The sequence below is a fragment of the Stenella coeruleoalba genome, assembly GCF_951394435.1.
Source record: "Stenella coeruleoalba genome assembly, chromosome: 13".
Lineage (NCBI taxonomy): Eukaryota > Metazoa > Chordata > Mammalia > Artiodactyla > Delphinidae > Stenella > Stenella coeruleoalba.
In genome coordinates, this window is record NC_137159.1 from 28,998,156 (window position 1) to 29,022,262 (window position 24,107).

At 34.9% G+C, this 24,107-nt stretch overlaps 1 protein-coding gene across 9 annotated transcripts in view; it reads left to right on the forward strand.

Moving 5' to 3' along the window:
- The window catches only part of EXOC6B (exocyst complex component 6B), a 717,212-nt gene that overhangs the window by 454,510 nt on the left and 238,595 nt on the right, over nucleotides 1-24,107 (forward strand). Inside the window, exon 19 of one of the 9 annotated variants that reach the window (XM_079940504.1) lies at nucleotides 16,553-16,789. The exons of the other annotated variants lie outside the window; for them this stretch is intronic. Within the exon in view, the coding sequence (XP_079796630.1) occupies nucleotides 16,553-16,564 (12 nt within the window). The 3' untranslated portion in view covers nucleotides 16,565-16,789. Of the gene's footprint in view, nucleotides 1-16,552; nucleotides 16,790-24,107 lie in introns of those variants that run through there. 9 annotated transcript variants of the gene reach the window in all.

Consider the following 24,107-nt stretch of genomic DNA (forward strand, 5'->3'; position numbering starts at 1 on the left):
TTGTTCTCTAGAACTGTATTTTTGGTGCCATGTTGACCATATCTATATTTCTGCTGTTATAAAACAGACATGGTGACCCCTATAGCTCATTGTTTTATGTAAGAGGCCCTTGAAGATATGTGTTTTTTTAAAAATACTCCATCCTTGAGAAAAGGAAATAAGTTTATTTACTTATTTTTAATTGAAGAATAACAAACATATAGAAAAGTAAACAAATCATAAGTACATAGTTTGATGAATTTTCACAAAGTAGACATACCTGTGTCATCAGCACGAAGACCAAGAAACAGAATATTACCAGTTTCCCAGAAGACCGTTCTAGCCTTTCCCCTGTCAAATCTTCACCTTTCTCCCTGTGGGTAATCTTTATCTGTACTTCTAATACTATAGCTTGATTTTGCCTATTTGTGGAATGATACAAATTCCATTCTTTTGTGTCATATGTATTCTTTTGTGTCATTTCTTAGGTTCACCGTAATTAATCTGTGATAACTAGCATTTGTTCATTCTTATTCCTATATAATATTCCATTATATGAATATGCCATAATTTGTTATCTGTTCTAAAGTTTTTAGGCATTTGAGTTGTTTCCAGTTTTTGGTTATTAGAAATAGTGTTGCTTTGAAACTTCTTGTTTATGTATTTTGGTGAACATATTTCTTTTGAGTACATACTTAGGAATGAAATTGCTGTGTCATAGTGTATAAAAATGTTCAGTTTCCTGCCAAACAATTTTCCAAAGAATTATATGATCTGTATTTAGGTTTATTTGTCTCTATCATTTTAATCTTTCTATTGGATATATAGTGGTATTGCATTGATATTTCATTTGAAATTGAACAACATTTCACATGCTTATTGGCCACTTGTATATACTTGTATATACTTCTTTGTGAAGTGTTGTTCAAGTCTATTGCCCATTTTTTAACTGGGTTATCTGCCTTTTTATTAAAGATTTTCTGTTCAGGATATATTTAGTTAAGCAGCTGTGGTATGTTAATGGCAAAAGGAACTTTGAAGATATGATTAAGCTAAGGTTCCTGAGTTAGGGAGATTATTTTGTAATATCTGGATGGACCCAGTGTAATCTCAAGGGTCCTTGTAAGAGGGAGGTAGGTGTGTCAGAGTCAGAAAGGGAGATGTAATGATGGAAGCAAAGGTCAGAGTGATATAGCCAGGAGCTGGGAAACGTGGGCAGCTTCTAGAAGCTGAAAAAAGCAAGGAACAGATTTTTTCCTAGGGCCTCCAGAAGGAAGTTGCCTTAATTTTAACCCTATAAGGCCTATTTTGGACTTCGGACCCCCAGAACTGTAAGAAGCCACTAAATTTGTACTGATTTGCTGCAGGAGCAGTAGGAAGCTAATACAGCTGTACTCAAACTTTTGGTCTTCAGACTCCTTTTTATTGAGGAATACAAAGAGCTTTTGTGTATGCTCTTCATATCTATCAATATTTATCATATTGAAATTAATACTGAGAAATTTAAAAATATTTATTTATTTTAAAATAACAATACACCTATTATTGTTAATGTGAATAATATATTTTTCAAGAAAATAATTCTGTTTTCCAAAACCAAAGAAATTTAGTCAGAGTAATGACATTACTTTTTTTTTAATATATAACTTTAATGTCTGGCTTAATAGAAGATAATTGGATATCACAAATCTACTTCTGCATCAGTCGATTGTGATACATTGTTCTGGTGGAAGTATATGAGAAAATCTAGCCTCGTAGATATGTTGAATAAAGGAGTATTTAACAGCCTTTTTCAGATAATTTTTTATACTTTTTGATACTATAGCAGAACTTGACATATAATAGATTCTTATAGGTTAGTTGCAATGTAGAATCTGAAACCTTATCAATGAATTTTTCATATTCTGTAACCTTAGAGTTCATTGGTCTATTTTGTACTTTGAATAGATCTTTTACCCATGCATGATTTTGTAGCATCATGCATTGTTGATTTAGAAAATATTGGTCCACTGAGTTATCCAGATCTTCCAAATGTTGACATATTTTAGTATATAATATAAAAAAATCACACTCAGTATTATTACTACCAGTCTCATTTAAAAAGTCTTTAAGTACTGGTGAGCTATATCATGATGGCAGATACTAGTTTTTCAAAATTCAAAATTTTGCTTGTAAGCTTGAATTGTGTCATTGGCAACTAATACTGTCAGTTGTTTTCTTTTAAGTGGCAGACTCATTCTGATCATTTTCAAGAAAATCCCTACCAAAAACCCAAGTCTGAATAACCATAAATTTTCTGTCAGCTATTTTTTCAAGTGAAAAGGATGTTCCCTGAAAAAGGGAGCTAGTTCACCTTGCAACTCAAACTATCATGCAAGTGCTTTTCTTTATCATACTTTAGTATGCAGCATAAATATTTTATGCATACTTACCAATTTGTCACAATATAAAAGGGACGTACGTACTCAAGGGTTGGGATTTAATAACATTAATAACTTTTACTGCTTCTTCAAGGACATTCTTACACAAAACTGGCATTTGTTTTATTGTGCATGCCTGGCATTGAAGAATACAAGAATTACCAGTACAGTTTGGTGCCATGCCATTAATTCATGTTAAGGCACCAGTTGTTTTGCCCATCATTACTTTTGCAAATGTCAACACGAGGGAAATGTCATCAGTGCAGATTTCAACATGGTGAAAAAAGCAAATAGCATGTTAATGTTATTGTGAAAATTGTTTTGAATTTGTGGACCCTTGAGAGAGTCTGAAAGACTCCCAGGCATCTGCAGATTACACTTCAAGAACTACTATTCTAGTTACTAGTCTTTTATACCTGTACTGCACATATTTTCTTCCAGTTTTTGGCTTGCCTTTTCACTCTCTTAATGATGTCTTTTGGTGGTACGTATTGCTCTTTGAGAAGTATACATTTCTTATTAAATATAATTTTCAAAATTAAACCTTTTTTCTCCCTAAGGGATTGAAGTATTGGTCATGACAAGTTGTTCATGTTATCATTTCCCTATTCTACTTCTCTGTGCCACATCTGTTTTCTTGGTGATATTGAGTTTTCCATTCTGTACTGTTGATGTGTATGATCTCTCTTCTTATTGGTCTGCATTCTTTAATTATATGTATTTACTATATTTTACTTTATGGTTCAAACATCACAGGTAACCTGAAGCATTCATGATATTAACTGGTAGATTGGAGAGGAAAAGGGAAAGATTATAAAATTATATCTCAACGATTTATGTGAAGTTAGGTTCCTCTAGATCACAGATAGTTTTTCATTAACAGTTGTAGGCCTGCAGAAGTTTTATTTCAGGTAATGATTTATTCAGGATTATCCTAAAACCATGAAAACTTTTATGGAGTAAATAATATTGCTTAATATGTGGTAAACATTTAATAAGTATTAACTATAAAGTTTGTAATAAATAATACTAAATCTTATGTAATAGATGTAACATATTATTATTAAAACTTTAAAATTCTTCTATAGTATGTATATAAGAAACATTCATTAATTTGAGATTATTGAAGGAATAGTGTTGATATGCTACCTTGTCATAAAGGAAATATGAAAGGTCAGTTACTGAGGGGACATTTGATTGTGATCTTTCTTTAGGGTTTCCTTTAACAGTGGTCCATAGGGATGCATCCAGTGGTTTTTGTTTACCTCTTTACCTTCCTCATGGAACCTGGACTCCCATGTGTAGGACAGGGACTGAGTCTGATGAGCATAAGCTTTATAGCATGTTGAGTTTCAATAGTTCAGGTCTGATCTTAGTTCATGGCCCCAGTCTACTGCAAATGATATGGCAATGATTAGCCCTAATCATACCTATTCTACGATATTGAGGGAAGATTGCTAGACCTGGCATGATTTTATTACTAATGCTAACTGTGGAGAGTCATGAGGAACATCTAGTAATCTTCTGTCTGATTCAATGAATTCCTCTATTTTACATAGCATTTGATCTGCTTTTGAGTAAAAACTGCCACTACCGAAAACTACCGAACCACAATGTCTTTATGGATAACTCACAAATATTTACTTTTCTTACGACTTACCTTGACTCTGTTTTGCCATGAGTTAATAAGTAATCTCTGTCACTGTTTAATTCATTTGCTTTTGAAATATCATGTGAAAGTCCGATGATTAACTTTTAATATGTTTATACCATCTACAGTATATGATCTCTGCCTTTGAAGGCCCTCTGGTAAACGTGCTTTCTCTGATTTCATGGAACCTGAGCAGATATTTGGCTCAGTTGCTTCTATCCAAAAGCCTGGGGGCACTCTGAGAAAGTGATCTTGTCCAAACACCAGAGTTTAGCTTCTTTTTCCTCTTTACTTCAGATTTCTCTGCGGTCTGTTTTACCCTCTCTGTAGTAACAAAGTATGTGAATACTGAGGAGCCTGCCACAATTTTCTGGAGTTTATTATTTTTCCAAAGGATAGACTTTCACATTGTTTTAGAAATAAAGCAGTTTATAGCTTGCTGCTATGAATATTGTTCCTGACTCTTACCAGTAATTTGCTGCCTTTTTATTTTAGAATAAAATTTGGATAACCTCTGTTTCCTCTTCTAGAAATGGGAAATCCAAATGCTGGAAAAAGTGGTTGTATGGAAGATAGATTAGACCTGTTTTGAATGGATCTAAAAAGTAGAAGTTAGAGAGAAGTAAGTTAAATAGAGCATGAACTAGTTAATTCATGGTCAGCATTAAAATAGAGGATAGTATTTTTATGGGACACTTGCTGTAAAGGCAGTGCATGCATAGGACAGAGTGCTAGACTAGGACTCTGAGTCTTCCAACCCTGAGATTCCTGTGCTTCTACCTCTATGTGCTGGAACCACAAATGACGAATAACTTGGTGTATAATTTATCATGGTGTCTGCATAATGTTTAGAGGTCATCCAACCCAATAACTTGAAAAGCATATTAGAAATTATACTAATAGCAAAGATAAATTTTGATTGACCTGAATTTGGAGTTGCTTTCACCTTATATTTCTTGTATTACTCTTATTTAGTTATTAAATACTTATATTTGATCCAACATAGTTATAGAACTTCATATTGGGAGGGATCTCTTCTAAAGCTTCATTATAATTCTGTCCTCCAATAACTGCAATGGAAAAAATGCTATAAGACAAATTGGAAAGTGAAGTGAGGAACATAAACACCAAAGGTAAAGGACTGAGAACATAATGTATAGTTTACTGCTCTGGTATAAGACTTCCAAAATCTATATAATGTAAGCTGAGGATTATTTTCCTTTTAGACTTAAGTATAAGTGAAACAATAGACTTAAAATTGTATGCTTTTCTCTTATTTCATTTTTGGCACTATGGAATGTCATATGACCTTTTCAAATTTGTGAATATATAAAAGAATGCTGATGACACTTACTCTCTTCTCAAAGTCCTTAGCCATCTTCCCAGATGCAGTTGTGACAATCACAGTGTCCTTTCCAATACTGGGCAGAGCTTATCCTGAAGTGAACTGATCCATGGTTAGTCTCCTGTCCAGAAGTTCTAAGACAGCAGTGAATTCAATATTTATAAAGAACTTAGATTTGAGCAGTTTAGATGTGAACATATTATTGATTTAGCCAGATGCTTCAAATCAAGGGAATTGTTTTTATATCACAACATATTGTCATTTTGCTAATTTTTATATTCTACTTTCATTTTATGTTTACGCCATTATTTTAGTTGTCTAGGATGATATGTTAGGTGTAACATTTTGTTCTTTTATTCTGTGATCCCAAAATAAAAATCCTTTTGTTAATTGAGAATCAATGATAATAGATGTCTAAACTTTTCTCCCACAAGTTATTGTTTTAAATATACCTCGGGAGCTTCCCTGGCGGTCCAGTGGTTAAGACTGTGCACTTTCACTGCAGGGGGTGCAGGTTTGATCCCTGATCAGAGAAATAAGATGCTACATGTTGTGCGACGTGGTCAAAAAAATAAAAATAAATAAATAAATAAACCTTAAGTGAAAATGCATTAAATAAAAAAATATTGAAAATATGTTGAAAATGTAGAAAATATATTAGTTGTCTCTTTGAAAGTTGTTACATCATGAGTTGATTTTGAAATGGTTGCCTAATCACAATTTGAATACCAGTTAGTTAAATTAATAGAGAATGGGGTCAGTGTCGGGCCCAGCAGCTGGAGGCCAGGCTCACCACACACATTGCTCTCTTTTGAAAGGAAAAGAAAAAAAAGAGGAAAAGAGAGAAACTACAGGAATCTACATCAGTCTAAACTGAACCTGTAATGTCTCCAACATCTGCCTGTTCATACTTTAATTGATTAAAATTTCAAAAAAGAACCAGAAAGCAGAACAAACATAGAGTATGGGAATATTAGCCAGACAAAAGCACAGAAGAATGGAATGAAAGACAAAGAATTAGAAAATAAACACTTTGCGAGCAAAAGCAAGAAGAACTACAATCCTGCAGCCTGTGGAACAGAAACCACATTCACAGAAAGATAGACAAGGTGAAAAGGCAGAAGGCTATGTACCAGCTGAAGGAACAAGGTAAAACCCCAGAAAAACAATTAAATGAAGTGGAGATAGGCAACCTTCCAGAAAGGGAATTCAGAATAATGTTAGTGAAGATGATCCAGGACCTTGGAGAAAGAATGGAGGCAAAGGTCAAGAAGATGCAAGAAATGTTTATAAAAGACCTAGAAGAATTAAAGAACAGAAAAATACAGATGAACAATACAATAACTGAAATGAAAACTACACTAGAAGGAATCAATAGCAGAATAACTGAGGCAGAAGAAGGGATAAGTGACCCAGAAGACAGAATGGCGGAATTCACTGCCACAGAACAGAATAAAGAAAAAAGAATGAAAAGAAATGAGCACAGCCTAAGAGACCTCTGGGACAACATTAAACACAACAAAATTCGAATTATAGGGGTCCCAGAAGGAGAAGAGAGAGAGAAAGGACCTGAGAAAATATTTGAAGAGATTATAGTCAAAAACTTTCCTAATATGGGAAAGGAAATAGCCACCCAAGTCCAGGAAGCACAGAGCATCCCATACAGGATAAACCCAAGGAGAAACACGCCAAGACACATAGTAATCAAATTGGCAAAAATTAAAGACAAAGAAAAATTATTGAAAGCAGCAAGGGAAAAATGACAAATAACATACAAGGGAACTCCCATAAGGTTAACAGCTGATTTCTCAGCAGAAAATCTACAAGCCAGAAGGGAGTGGCATGACATATTTAAAGTGATGAAAGGGAAGAACCTACAACCAAGATTACCCGGCAAGGATCTCATTCAGATTCAATGGAGAAATCAAAATCTTTACAGACAAGCAAAAGCTAAGAGAATTCAGCACCACCAAACCAGCTCTACAAAAAATGCTAAAGGAACTTCTCTAAGTGGGAAACACAAGAGAAGAAAAGGACCTACAAAAACAAACCCAAAACAATTAAGAAAATGGGACTAGGAACATACATATCAATAATTACCATAAACGTGAATGGATTAAATGCTCCAACCAAAAGACACAGGCTCGCTGAATAGATACAAAAACAAGACCCATATATATGCTGTCTACAGGAGACCCACTTCAGACTGAAAGTGAGGGGATGGAAAAAGATATTCCATGCAAATGGAAATCAAAAGAAAGCTGGAGTAGCAATAATCATATCAGATAAAATAGACTGTAAAATAATGTTACAAGAGACAAGGAAGGACACTACATAATGATCAAGGGATCAATCCATGAAGAAGATATAACAATTATAAATATATGTGCTCCCAGCATAGGAGCACCTCAATACATAAGGCAACTGCTAACATCTCTAAAAGAGGAAATCGACAGTAACACAATAATAGTGGGGGATTTTAACACCTCACTTACACCAATGGGTAGATCATCGAAACAGAAAATTACTAAAGAAACACAAGCTTTAAATGCACAATAGACCCGATAGATTTAATTGATATTTATAGGACATTCCATCAAGTAACAGCAGATTACACTTTCTTCTCAAGTGCACATGGAACATTCTCCAGGATAGATCACATCTTGGGTCACAAATCAAGCCTCAGTAAATTTAAGAAAATTGAAATCATATCCAGCATCTTTTCTGACCACAACGCTCTGAGATTGGAAATCAATTATAGGGAAAAAAACATAAAAAACAGAAACACATGGAGGCTAAACAATATGTTACTAAATAAACAAGAGATCACTGAAGAAATCAAAGAGGAAATCAAAAAATACCTAAAGACAAATGACAATGAAAACACGATGATCCAAAACCTATGAGATGTAGCAAAAGCAGTTCTAAGAGGGAAGTTTATAGCAATACAAGCCTACCTGAAGACACAAGAAAAGTCTCAAATAAACTAAGCTTACACCTAAAGGAACTAGAGAAAGAAGAACAAACAAAACCCAAAGTGAGCAGAAGGAAAGAAATAAAGATCAGAGCAGAAATAAATGAAATAGAAACAAAGAAAATAATAGCAAAGATCAATAAAACTAAAAGCTGGTTCTTTGAGAAGGTAAGCATAATTGATTAACCAGTAGCCAGAATCATCAAGAAAAAGAGGGAGAGAACTCAAATCAATAAAATTACAGGGCTTCCCTGGTGGCGCAGTGGTTGAGAGTCCACCTGCCGATGCAGGGGACACGGGTTTCTGCCCCGGTCTGGGAAGATCCCACATGCCACGGAGCGGCTGGGTCCGTGAGCCATGGCCACTGAGCCTGCACGTCCGGAGCCTGTGCTCCACAACGGGAGAGGCTACAGCAGTGAGAGGCCTGCGTACCGCAAAAAAAAATAAATAAATAAAATATATAAATAAATAAATAAAATTACAAATGAAAAAGGAAAAGTTACAACAGACACCACAGAAATACAAAGCATCCTAAGAGAGTACTACAAGCAACTCTATGCCAATAAACTAGACAAGCTGGAAGAAATGGAGAAATGCTTAGAAAGGTATAACCTTCTACGACTGAACCAGGAATAAATAGAAAATATGAACAAACCAATCACAAGTAATGAAATTGAAACTGTTTAAAAATCTTCCAACAAACAAAAGTCCAGGACCAGATGGTGGCTTCACAGGCGAATTCTATCAAACATTTAGAGAACAGCTAACACCTATCCTTCTCAAACTCTTCCAAAAAATAGCAGAGGAAGGAACACTCTGAAACTCATTCTATGAGGCCACCATCACCCTGATACCAAAACCAAAGATACTACATAAGAAGAAAATTACAGACCAATATCACTGATGAATATAGATGCAAAAATCCTCAACAAAATACTATCAAACAGAATCCAACAACACATTAAAAAGATCATACACCATGATCAAGTAGGCTTTATGCCAGGGATGCAAGGCTTCTTCAGTATACCCAAATTAATCAATGTGATACACCATATTAACAAATTGAAGAATAAAAACCATATGATCATCTCAATAGATGCAGAAAAAGCTTTTGACAAAATTCAACACCCGTTTATGATAAAAACCCTCCAGAAAGTGGCCATAGAGGGAACCTACCTCAACATAATAAAGGCCATATATGACAAACCCACAGCAAACATCATTCTCAATGGTGAAAAACTGAAAGCATTTCCTCTACAATCAGGAACAAGACAAGGATGTCCACTCTCACCCCTATTATTATTCAGCATAGTTTTGGAAATCCTAGCCACGGCAATCAGAGAAGAAAAAGAAATAAAAGGAATACAAATCGGAAAAGAAGAAATAAAACTGTCACTGTTTGCAGATTACATGACACTGTACATAGAGAATCCTAAAGATGCCAGCAGAAAACTACTAGAGCTAATCAATGAATTTGGTAAAGTTGCAGGATACAAAATTAATGCACAGAAATCTCTTGCATTCCTATACACTAATGATGAAAAATCTGAAAGAGAAATTAAGGAAACACTCCCATTTACCATTGCAGCAAAAAGAATAAAGTACCTATGAATAAACTTACCTAGGGAGACAAAAGACCTGTATGCAGAAAACTATAAGACACTGATGAAAGAAATTAAAGATGATACAAACAGATGGAGAGATATACTATGTTCTTGGATTGGGAGAATCAATATTGTGAAAATGACTATACTACCCAAAGCAATCTACAGATTCAATGCAATCCCTGTTAAATTACCAATGGCATTTTTTACAGAACTAGAACAAAAAGTCTTAAAATTTGTATGGGGACACAAAAGACCCCGAATAGCCAAAGCAGTCTTGTCAGAGAAAAATGGAGCTAGAGGAATCTGACTCCCTGACTTCAGACTATACTACAAAGCTACAGTAATCAAGACAATATGGTACTGGCACAAAAACAGAGATCTAGATCAATGGAACAGGATAGAAAGCCCAGAGATCAACCCACGCACCTATGGTCAAGTAATGTATGACAAAGGAGGCAAGGATATACAATGGAGAAAAGATAGTCTCTTCAATAAGTGGTGCTGGGAAAACTGGACAGCTACATGTAAAAGAATGAAATTAGAACACTCTCTAACACCATACACAGAAATAAACTCAAAATGGGTTAGAGACCTAACTGCAAGACCGGACACTGTAAATTCTTAGAGGAAAACATTGGAAGAACACTCTTTGACATAAATCACAGCAAGATCTTTTTTGATCCACCTCCTAGAGTAATGGAAATAAAAACAAAAATAAAAAATGGGACATACTGAAGCTTAAAAGCTTTTGCAAAGCAAAGGAAACTACAAACAAGATGAAAAGACAACCTTCAGAATGGGAGAAAATATTTGCAGACGAATCAATGGACAAAGGATCAATCTCCAAAATATATAAACAGCTCATGCAGCTCAATATTAAAAAACAAACAACCCAATCCAAAAATGGGCAGAAGACCTAAATAGACATCTCTCCAAAGAATACATACCAATGGCCAAGAAGCACATGAAAAGCTGCTCAACATCACTAATTATTAGAGAAATGCAAATCAAAACTACAATGAGTTGTCACCTCACACCAGTTAGAATGGGCATCATCAGAAAATCTACAAACAACAAATGCTGGAGAGGGTGTGGAGAAAAGGGAACCCTCTTGCACTGTTGGTGGGAATGTAAATTGATACAGCCACTATGGAGAACAGTATGGAGGTTCCTTAAAAAACCAAAACTAGAATTACCATATGACCCAGCAATCCCACTACTCGGCCTATACTCTGAGGAAAGCATAATTCAGAAAGACACATGCACCCCTATGTTCATTGCAGCACTATTTACAATAGCCAGGTCATGGAAGCAACCTAATTGTCCATCGATAGACGAATGGATAAAGAAGTCGTGGTACATATATACAATGGAATATTACTCAGCCATAAAAAGGAACAAATTTGGGTCATTTGTAGAGACGTGGATGAATAGAGACTGTCATACAAAGTGAAGTAAATTAGAAAGACAAAAACAAATATCATATATTAATGGATATATGTGGAACCTAGAAAAATGGTACTGATGAACCAGTTTGCAGTGCAGAAATTGAGACACAGATGTAGAGAACAAACGTATGGACACCACAGGGGGAAAGCGGCGGGGTGTGGTAGTGGTGGTGCTGTGATGAACTGGGAGATGGGGATTGACATGTATACACTATGTATAAAATGGATAACTAAGAAGAACCTGCTATATTAAAAAAAATAAAATTCAAAAAAAATACAATAAAAATTAAAAAAAATAGAGAATGGGATGTATTCTTCTGTAGCTAGAGGTAGACAAACATAACTATGTTTTTTAAAAAGATGAGGATCCAAAAAATTAGGTACAGTTTCATATACTGTATAATCTTGTAGAAGATAAAGGAAAAGGCAACCTTACTTGTGTGTTAGATGTTGAGAATTCAGCAAAATATTGTCTTTTTTAATGTGGCAGCCTCTGTCTTTTCATATTACTATAGTATCTAGCATGATATTTAGCATATTTCATTTCACAGAGATAAGAAAATGAATCTCAAAGGCCTTAAGTGACTTATTCAAGCTATCATAATTGCTTATTGGCAAACAAAAAATATTAAAACCCAGATCTCCTGATTGTTACTCCAGAACTCTTTTTAGGTATTATACTGCTTCTGAGATTTTTTTCAGCTGTGATATGTGTGTGTATTCACACATATGTGTGTATGTATGTGCATATATGTATATGTGAAGAGAATATGTATATAATATGTGCATATATGTAGTATATGTATGTGTGTTTATGTATATAGATGTAGATAGATAGATAGATAGGGTCTAGGTGAAAGGAAAATAACTGATATGTTAAGTCCCCTGCAAGTAAACACTTCATTTATTCTTGGAGTGGTAACTTCAAAACTTTTTACCTCCATTTTCTGATTAAAATAGATGTGATTTTTCAGCAATCATTCAAATGAGTTCATTGAACCCCTACTATGTGAAAGGCACTACACAGGTATTTTAATAATGATAGGTCAATGTAAGATGTGATCGGTGCCCTAAGAGTGATACAGATAAAGCACAATGGAAGTCCAAGGAGACTTTAGCTGAGAAAGAGGAAGTTTGGGAATTATAAAGAAAATGCCATCTGCAGTAGGTCTTGAAGAATACTTAGAAAAGGTCTTTTAAGATAGAAGTAACCCCATAAAAAAAGTAATAATGACTGAAAGCTTGGGGTCTGTGTGGGAAATAATGAGCATTTTGATATTTCCTGCACTTAGGTTATGTAAAGGAAGACAGCAGGGAAAAATAAATCAGAAAAGCCAACGTCCAGGCTGTGGAAGACCCCAGCTAGCAAGTAAAGGAAAAATGGAGAATCACTGATAGGTTTTTAATAAGGAAGTGTTAAAATAATAGCTTTGTTTCTGGAAAATTAATTTGATAGCAGGAAATTGGATTGGAGGTGGAACAGATTACGGATAGGAAAACTAATTAAGTGTTAGTTGCAGGGACTTCCCTGGTGGCGCAGTGGTTAAGAATCCGCCTGCCAATGCAGGTGACACGGGTTCGAGCCCTGGTCTGAGAAGATTCCACATGCTGTGGAGCAACTCAGCCCATGCCCCACAACTACGGAAGCCTATGCACCTAGAGCCCTTGCTCCGCAACAAGAGAAACCACTGCAATGAGAAGCCCCCGCTTGCCACAACTAGAGAAAGCCTGCACAGCAATGAAGGCCCAACACAGCCAAAAATGAATAAATAAATATTTTAAAAAAAGAGTTAGTTGCAGAATGTCCTCCTAGTACATCTAGTTTAGACTGAAGAATGTTTGACTTGACAGAACAGAAATGAAGAGAGAATTAGTAACAGAGATATTATGGAGGTAGAATTAATATAAGTGGATAATGAGTGGATGTGTTGAGCAAGAGGAGAGTTATAGATGACTGAGAGCTTTGATCCAGTAGTTGAGATGGTGACAGTATCAATAAGATAGATAACCTATAAAGAAGAGCAATTTTAGGACTAGGTAATGAATTTATATTTGGACATAACTGTGAGGTCGTTTAATATGTACTTATTCTTAGGATTGCAGTGTTATGCTTATGGCATTTTGTAAAATATTTGGAATAGACAGACCTAAATGGTTCCTTTTACTGATATGATTCTATGTCTTTCAACTTTGTCCTTTTACAGAAAAGCTAGTGGAGAGGTTATTGCCTTGTACTTAATGAAAGCATATTTTTGATATTGAAATTTCTTAAATGTGTTCACTCTGTAGGATGTGAGTAGCATCTATATTTTATATATTGTTGGTGGTAGGTTATATAGCAAGAATTACTAACCTTTGTCATTATGATTCCAGGTATCTTTTTTCACTTACAAGAGATGGAATAGGATTCCAGATCAGAATAGCACTCAAGGCTCTCATTTTTATTTTAGAAAAAGAAATATCTTAAATGAGGCCAAATGCAAAAACAGAAAGAGTTAAGTGGAAATGTTTTGATTTATAGATTTTACAATAGTCTTTACATTGCTCTATCTGGGAAATAAGCCTTTTGAGGTTGTTTCTCCCCAAACAGATTTTATTTATTTAACAAAAACATGTACACCTACAGTATACACCAACTGTTCTAAGTTACTTTACAAATATTAATTGTTTTAGAACCCTGTGAGATTGGTAGCATTTTACTCATTTAATGGATGAGGAAACTAAAGCGTAGAGAACTTAATTAAATTGCCCAAGGTCACACAGCTGGTAAGTGGAAGAGGTAGGATTTTGCTCCTCTAGTTCCTGAGTAAAAGCATCACCAACCTTTTACAGAATTAACCTAGTGTTTCTTAAAACCCAATGCTTCTCTAGACAACATTGTGGAAGTTAAATAAAATTAGGCTTTAGAAAACATTTTAAATGAAAATTCTGGTCCTTTGACTCTGTGTTTGTATACTTGCTTCAGATATCCATGTAGCAAAACTCTAAACTGTGATCTTTTTCCAAAGAAGACATACAGATGGCCAACAGGCACATGAAAAGATGCTCAATATTGCTAATCATTAGAAAAATGCAAATCAAGACTGCAATGAGGTATCACCTCACACCAGTCAAAATGGCTGTCATCAAAAAGTCTACAAATAATAAATGCTGGAGAGAGTGTGGAGAAAAAGGAACCATCCTACACTGTTGGTAGGAATGTAAATTTGTGCAGCCGCTATGGAAAACAGTATGTAGGTTCCTTAAAAACTGCACATGCATACACACACACACACACACACACACACACACACACACACACACAGTGGAACATTACTCAACCATAAAGAAGAATGAAATGATGCCATTTGCAGCAACATGGATGGACCTAGAGGCCATCATACTAAGTGAAGTAAGTCAGACAGAGAAAGACAAATATTATATGATATCACCTATATGTGGAATCCAAAAAATAATACAAATGAATCTATATACAAGACAGAAACATACTCACAGGCATAGAAAACAAACTTATGGTTCCTAGACGGGAAAGGGAGGCGGGGGAGATAAATCAAGAATATGGGATTAACAGATACAAACTACTATATGTAAAGTAGATAAGCAACAAGGATTTACTGTATAGCACAGGGAATTATATTCAATATCTTGTAATAACCTATAATGGAAAATATTCTTAAAAATTATACATAACTTGATCACTTTGCCATACACCTGAAACTGACACAGTATTGTAAATCAACTATACTTAAATTAAAAAAAAACAACTTGGATTTGAAGTGTTAATGAGAAGAGAATGCATTAAATGTGAGTTGAAGGTGATTTCTAAAAGAGTAAGGAAAAAGTATATATACTGGTCTATAAGAACATATCTTTCTCAATATTGATAACTACAGACCCAAATTTCAGAATTATCATATTCTTCCCTCTGGTGTTTTTCCAATCAAGTTTTAATGTATCTTCATAGTCTAATGCCTTAGATAAATTACTAATAATGCAGTTCTAATTCAATTACCTTTCCTTTGCATTGTTTAGTCTATTTTATTATTATGTGCATAACTTTAGAATAACATGAGCTCCTAGAATTTGAAATTTAGCTCAACGAATATTTATTGAACACCTGATACGTGCTCAGTGATATGCTGTGCTGCCTGGTAATAAAGACGAAATCTCTTTTCCAAGGAAGAATATAGTGTAATGATTTGAGTATTGCTGATTTAACTGCACAGGATGCATTTGTAATCCAGTAATCCTAAAGATGCCGTTTAAAAGTAATTCATCACTAAGATAAGCTGATATCAGTAAATAAAGAGATTTACTTGGGGTTTAATTCTTTGCCCTCACTAAAGATCTAGGTAAGAGCACAACCTGATCCTGCTTCTGTTCTTACAGCCACATCAGAAAAGAGCAACTCCTTAATTCCATGTCCAGTATTGGTAGAGGTAATGTGCAGTAAAAGTTAAAGGACTAAGCTAGTCCTCAAAATAATTTTTTTTAATTTATTATGAAATTGTTGGTGAAACTTATTTGAAGCCATGATAATAATTCTGGAAAAGTATGTACAAAGTGAGAGTTTCTGTACTAGGTAAGAGTACTCAATAACTGAAAAATGGTATTGTGGTCTTCTTAATGCTCTAGGAAGTTAAATCAGGCAGGCTGAACTATTTGATCTTTTGGTCTCTACTATGATTTATGATTATAATAGTACACGACACCTGACAAGACAGATTTTAGTATCCCTCTTTTACAGTGGAGGAACTTAGGACACTTATGGTAAATTAGTACCTTGTTCCCATAGCCGTGAATTGGTTGGCCCCCAAATCAGTCTCAAATCTCTGGCTCTAAAGTTTGTTCTCTTAAGTGCACAATGTATTATAGTGCTCATTGGCAGGATTGGCATTATTGGCAGCTCAGTTTCTTTGAACAGTTTTACCAAAAGAGAAATTCAAGATTTCTTCTTGCTTTTAAAATTTTCCCTTTAATTAAGATTTTTCATTTCGTTCAGTGGACGTTGGTTGCTAGTGAGATGATATCTAAGTGAGTTACAAAGTTAAACTTCCCTCTGGTGTAACTTTTCAAGACTAAGGAGTTTCTATAGGTTCTATTTTCCATTTACATCTTTTTTTCTCAGACTTTATCATAAAGAGTATTCAAGACTTGTAGGGAGAAACATCTCTTCCATCCATACACTTGGAAGCAAAGACCAACTATATAGATGAGCAGAAGATGTTGACTACATCAACAGTTTATTTTTGGTTTCTTATAAAACTCTACAGGTAAGAAGATGAAGAAATTTAACCTGATCTCAGGGGAGTGTGTGTGCGTGTGTGTGTGTGGTTTTTAAAGCAATCATATCATAACATACTTCTAAATAAATTTTGTCCTTCATTATAGTCTTCTTGGAAAGCTATTACAGTTTTCTCCAAAACAGTATATTTAGAGACACTTTGTGAATCGTGTCATTTTGTAATTATTATCCCAAAGAGTGTTATTCAGTTTAGTTATTTCTTCATCCATGAAATATTTGTTAAATGCCTATAGATTGCAAGGAACCATGCTTAAGCGATCTCCCATCTTATTCTTCAGTCTTGGCTCTAAACCACGGCACTATTGACATTTTGGGCTGGGTAATTCTTTGCTAAGGGGGCTGTGCACTGTGGGATGTTTTACAGTATCCCTGGCCTCTACCCATTAGATGCCAGTAGTCCCCCTGCCAATATTGTGATATCCAAAAATGTTTCCAGACATTGCCAAATGTCCCTGGAGAGCAAAATCATTCCCAGTTGGGAATCTCTGCTCTAATGTCTGAATTAAAAACTAAAAAGGAAAAAAAAACCCACAGACAGTGAGTAATTGCTACCACTGAAGATGATAAAAGCAATGGCCATGAAAACTGTTCTAAAAGACAAGTTTCAGGAACACTGGGAGAATGATTAGCACTATTGTATAACCTCCTGTCATTACCTAAGTTCTGAAACGTGTATTAAAAGAACTAGACCACTTTATGCTTGTATTGTATCATTACTTGTCCTCGATGCTTTATTCATTTCTCCTAATGTGGCCTGTTTGCTTTTAATCAGACTTGTTTAATCATCTAAAACAATCTTTAACTTAAAAAATGTTTCAGTTATCTTCCAATATCTTCATTTTTTTTATCTGCCTTTTCCATTTGGGGTAAGGGCAGGAATAGTCCACTGAAAACAATTGGGTGCTCATTTGACAGAAAGTACCAGAATATTTCTAAGCATCAAATGTAATGACATCAGGATATGTGACTCCATGATGATTTTTAGAAAAGTTCTTAGAATGATGACAGTGTCATTGGAACCAAACAAAAACTAAAAATAACTTTTTCTTGTTGTTTGCTTCTGCTCTTAAAGGTATGAAATTAGTGAAATTGTATTAAAACGCTCTAAATCAGCATAAAATTCAAATATAATTACCACTAATTACAAAGACCTATTATTTGATATCCTTAAATCTGGCTTCGTCAACTTTTATGTGAAAATTGAAATTTGAGATTTCTAGGAAAGATGGCTGATTGAGCTGATTGCCCTACCTGAAACACTCTGAAATGGACATAAAGAAGCAAAAATAGAGATGTAAGCTTCAGCTATAGATGAAACTATAGGAGTAACCTTAGCTCCATTCTATTTATTGCAAAGACTGTTTTCTAGATATTAACTTAGAGATAGAAGCATTACGGATACAAGTGGCAAATACCAAATTGGGGCTGATTTTCATACTTCAGAATATGAGATGACAGGGGGTGAAGCTGTTAGAGGGTCATGCTGTACTATGTTTTTCTCAACCTAACTTCCTTTTGTAGAAAAATCCTTCCACTTGTGCTGCTAGCTCTGAAATAGATAATGGCTAAAATCTGAACTACCCACATGTAATCAATTCAGGACAAGAGAGTTATCCAATTTGATAAAGTATTTGGAGATAAAATATTTGAGATTAGGTCATCTCTACTAGATTCACTCTTTTCTACGAACCTCTCGCCTCTTTGCAGGGCATATAAAGGAGTGAACACAGACATTATAGCCAATCAATTTCTAGCTTTCCAGCTCAGAGTATAAAGTATGTCTTAAAAAATGACTGAGAAGCAGAAGAATCCAACCACGCTAATCATAATAAATAGCAGATAGAATCAAATTGCTCCTTTTCTTAGCTAAATGACAGGCACAGCTTAGAACCTGTAGATGAGTGCTACCAAAAATAAATAAAATACATGGAACATAAAAGGCAAATGAGGAATATATTTTGAAAGAACTACCTCAAGAAACTAAAGAACACTTAAAGAAAAAATAATTTTCAACATTCTCAAGGGGATAAAAGTGACCATAGACTCTATGATAAGAGATCAAAGAAGAGATTTAAGAGATTAAGATACAGATAAAAGGACACCAAAGTTAGATTAAAAGAGAGCAGGCAGAGGGGGATGGGTAAAACTATAAAAATAATTAAAACCACATTAGATACAGGAAGATGTAGAGTCAGTGATGCAGCAGATGGACTTAATGACTTAAAGGAAATGCTTGAGAAAAATCACACAAAATACAGTGAGAAAGATTAAAAACTATTAGTGGAAATTTATTGATACAGAAGGGAAAAAAATCATCCCTGAAATAAAGGACCTCAACCTACAGGTTGAAAGAGTTTACTAAATACCAGGAAAAAGTAATAAAGACTTAGACTTCTCCGGGTAACGTTTAAGATTAAAAAAATTCCTTAAATGTTACTATAGTAAAAAAACAGGGCTTCCCTGGTGGCGCAGTGGTTGAGAGTCTGCCTGCCGATGCAGGGTACACGGGTTCGTGCCCCGGTCTGGGAGGATCGCACATTACCACGGAGCGGCTGGGCCCGTGAGCCATGGCCGCTGAGCCTGTGTGTCCGGAGCCTGTGCTCCGCAACAGGAGAGGCCACAGCAATGAGAGGCCCGCGTACCGCAAAAAAAAAACAAAGCCACCTTTTTAAAGTTGGCCTCATATTTTTTTCTCATACCCCAAATGACACTGTAATAATGTCTATAGAATGTTGAAGGAAAAAAAATGACAATTTAAAAAGTAAGCAATTACAGCCTTTATGAACCCTTTCTAAAAATTTACTTGGAAGGTAAATCAAAAGAAGAAATCCATAAATGGTAAAATTATCATATAGAAAGACTGGTGGTGAACATGTTAAACACAGAATCAAACAGACTTGGAAAACAGGAATGAAATGTTTGAATTCTTAAATAGAAGATATATAATTTAGAAAAAATGTGATGCTAGTTAACAGGGATTAAAAGTTCAGAAAGAGCCAGCAAAATGGAGATTTTTTAGGGCATGGGGTTGAAAACAAAGGTCATATTAACATGCTAATTACTTCATCATTCCTAGGGGAGTTTATTTTTGAAGTATATAAATGGAAAAATGTGACTTCAGCATACTAGTGTATGTCATCAGTTGTAAAGAATATTTTTTTTTTTTTTACATTTTAACATATCTGGAATTGGAATATATCTCCTAATCAATAGTGAGTTAACAGTTATAATTGGCACCATATTTTCTTTCACGGTCATTTTAAAATAACAATGCATCTTATAGTTATTCACATTTTTGAGTGCATTAAATATATATTTTAAACGTTAAAGTCATCACTAATGGAACTAAAACTGACAATTTTTTGTACTATTTAAATTAATGATTAAAGGGAATAAGGGGAATAAGAGAATTAATAAAATACAGACCAGGGCTTCCCTGGTGGCACAGTGGTTAAGAATCTGCCTGCCAATGCAGGGGACATGGAGTTCGAGCCCTGGTCTGGGAAGATCCCACATGCCTCGGAGCAACTAAGCCCATGTGCCACAACTACTGAGCCTGCACTCTAGAGCCCATGCACCGTAACTACTGAGCCCATGTGCTGCAACTACTAAAGCCCGTGTGCCTAGAGCCTGTGCTCCACAACAAGAGAAACCTCTGCAATGAGAAGCTCTCGCACCGCAACAAAGAGTAGCCCCTGCTCGCCACAACTTGAGAAAGCCTATGTGCAGCAATGAAGACCCCACGCAGCCAAAAATTTTAAAAAAAGTATTAAAAATAAAACAAAATAAAATACAGACCATAAAACAAAAGATTGAAAACAAAAGAAATGCTGTTAAAGGAGACAATAGAAAATAATAAGTTGAGAGCTCCTTCTATGGAGTCACACTGACTTGTGTTTAAATTGCAAAGTCAATCAAATTATCTGTGTAATAATAACATGGACAATTAGAAAATTTTCTATTAAACAATTCTATGATTGTAAAAGAAATCAAAAATATAACTTCAGAATATTTTAAAACTAGTGATAATAAAAACAAAATATCTCATAGCCGATGAGCTACAATTAGAAGCATTCTTCAAGGAAAATTCATAACCTGACTGTTTCCAGTTTTAATCTAACAGGAGTTCAAAATGAATATTTTTTTAATTTAATTAATTTATTTATGGCTGTGTTGGGTCCTCGTTTCTGTGCAAGGGCTTTCTCTAGTGGGGGCCATTCCTCATCATGGTGCGAGGGCCTCTCACTATCGCGGCCTCTCTTGTTGCGGAGAATAGGCTCCAGACGCGCAGGCTCAGTAATTGTGGCTCACGGGCCCAGCTGCTCCGTGGCATTTGGGATCTCTTCCCAGACCAGGGCTCGAACCCGTGTCCCCTGCATTGGCAGGCAGACTCTCAACCACTGCGCCACCAATGAATATTTTTTTAAAAAATCAGAAACAAAAGGAAAGCAACAGGAACTAATTAATAATGACAAAACCATTAATTAATTAAATATCAATTGAATTGATAGATTTAATAGCTTTTTCGTTGATAATGTAAAAGTCATTAGTCTAAAGTTGAGGAAATGAAGAAAGCACAAAATATACAAAATTATAAAAGTAAGAATTGGGAGAACATTGAATGCTGCAACTTTGCACAAATCTGTCTACAGATTTGAAATTTTAGTTGGAAATAGATGATTTTCTGGGAAATTTTAAGCAAATTTAAAAGGAGATAGAATATTTAAACAGAAAAAAGAAACCCATGATGGTAAGAATAAAGCTGTTCTAAAGAATAGCTTATACCTCTTAATTAAAATGCCTTCTAGATGGCTTTGTGGGTGAATTGTCCTTAACTATCAAGGAACAGATAATATTAATGCTGTTTAAACTGTCCTTGATAATGGAGATGGAAGGCATAATTAATAATTACATTTATGAGACAACGTAATATTGATACAAAAACATGATGTTGAAAAGCAAAAAGAATCTGCAAGTCCACCTCACACAATATTGATGAAGATAATCTTTAAAAATTTTGCAAATGCAATACAGTGCTGTATTAAAGCAACATAGGCCATGGCCGAATAAGAGTCATTCTAGGATGCAGGGTTAGTTCAGTATAATTTTCAGGCTATATTGAAAAAAAAGATTAAATTTTTGGATACCTGAAAACACTTGATGTAATTGAATATTCATTTCTATATAAAACCCTTAGATTTTATATATTTCCATGGATGGATAAATAATACCTTAAAATAAATGTGTGTGTTTAATACAAGACAAACACTATTATTAAATGCTTTTTTTCTCTGGAGGTGCTAGCTAAAGCAATTATGTAATAGCAACTAATTTAAATATTGGGAAAAGAAGAGGTAAAATTATTACTACTTGTTGATTATATGGTCCAGTATCTGGACTACCATGAGACTTACCTAAGGAATAATTGATTAGAAACAAAAAATTACATAAATTAATAACACATTAATTTGTAGTTTTCCTGTGAATAAACCAAAACCTACAAAATGTAAGAGTGAAAGGATTGCATTAGTAAATGGCAACAAAATGATTGGAACATTTAGTAATAAACATGAAATATGTGAATAATAGGGAATTTATAAAACTCTGAGTATCATAAAATAATCTTTTTATATGTGGTGAGATGTTTGTAATAATGTCTGTTATCCAGTAATCCAGTACAGTTCAATAAAAATTCTAGTGGGAATTGCATTGGAACTTATAATTAGGTAAAATTTATTTGGAAGAAGGAATGTGAGAAAAGGAATGATCAGTAGAATTCTAAGAAAGAAAATTAGGGAGAACACCATTTTCGTACCTAATCTGGAAGGTTAGAGTCATTCAAACATTAGGCACTTGCAAGGATATGAATATATAGTTCCTGGAAATAGAGTAGATAATCCAGAAATAGATCCAATACTATTCAGGAATTTAATATATGATCGAGATGTCTCAGATCACTGGGAATAAGGATGGACTATGGAATAAATGTTGTAACAACCAAGTTAGGATGGGGAAAAATTGATTCCTTTCACTGCCCTTACACCATAGATTTAAATATATGTTTTTAAAAGTCATAACAGTACTAGAAGAAATGGAGTGGAGATTTTCTCAGCATGGAACAAAACTCAGGGGCCATAAAGAAGTGTCTGTTAAATTTGATTATGAAAACTCAGTACTTCTCTGTCAAAATTACCATAATCAGTCAGAAGTCCGGTAGGGACAGACAGGGCTAATTTCCTAAAAAACAAAATACTCTTATATATTAAGAGCATGTAATATTAAGAGCATATAAGATGCTTTTACATATTAAATTAAAATATTACCAATAAAAATGTACAAGATCAGCTTCCGTGGTGGCGTAGTGGTTAAGAATCCGCCTGCCGGGCTTCCCTGGTGGCTCAGTGGTTGAGAGTCCGCCTACCGATGCAGGGGACACGGGTTCATGCCCTGTTCTGGGAAGATCCCACATGCCGCAGTGCAGCTAGGCCCGTGAGCCATGGCCGCTGAGCCTGCGTGTCCGGAGCCTGTGCTCTGCAACAGGAGAGGCCACAACAGTGAGAGGCCCGCGTACCGCAAAAAAAAATAAAAAAGAAATTAATACACAGAAATCTCTTGCATTCCTATACAATAACAATGAAAGATCATAAAGACAGAGTAAGGAAACAATCCCATATATCATCACATCAAAAAGAATAAAATACCTAGGAATAAACTACCTAAAGAGGCAAAAGACCTGTACTCAGAAAACTATTATACACTGATGAAAGTAATCAGATATGACACAAACAGATGGAAGGATATACCATGTTCTTGGATTGGAAGAATCAATATTGTGAAAATGAATGTACTAGCCAAGGCCATCTACAGATTCAGTGCAGTCCCTATCAAAGTACCAAGGGCATTTTTCACAGAACTAGAGCAAAAAAATTTTAACATTTATATGGAATCACAAAAGACCCTGAATAGTGAAAGTAATCTTGAGAAAGAAAAACGGAGCTGGAGGAATCAGGCTTCCTGACTTCAGACTCTACTACGAAGATACAGTAATCAAAACAGTATGGTACTGGCACAAAAACAGAAGTATAGATCAATGGATAGGAAAGAAAGCTCAGAAATAAACTCACACCCCTTTGGTCAATTAATCTATGACAAGGGAGGCAAGAATATAAAATGAAGTAAAGACTGTCTCTTCAGTATGTGGTGCCGGGACAACTGGACAGCTTTCATGTAAAAAATGAAATGAGAACAGTCCCTAACACCATACCCAAAAATAAACTAGAAATGGGTCAAAAACCTAAATGTAAGGCTGGACAATATAAAACTCTTGGAGTAAAACATAGGCAGAACACTCTTTGACATAAATCATGGCAATATCTTT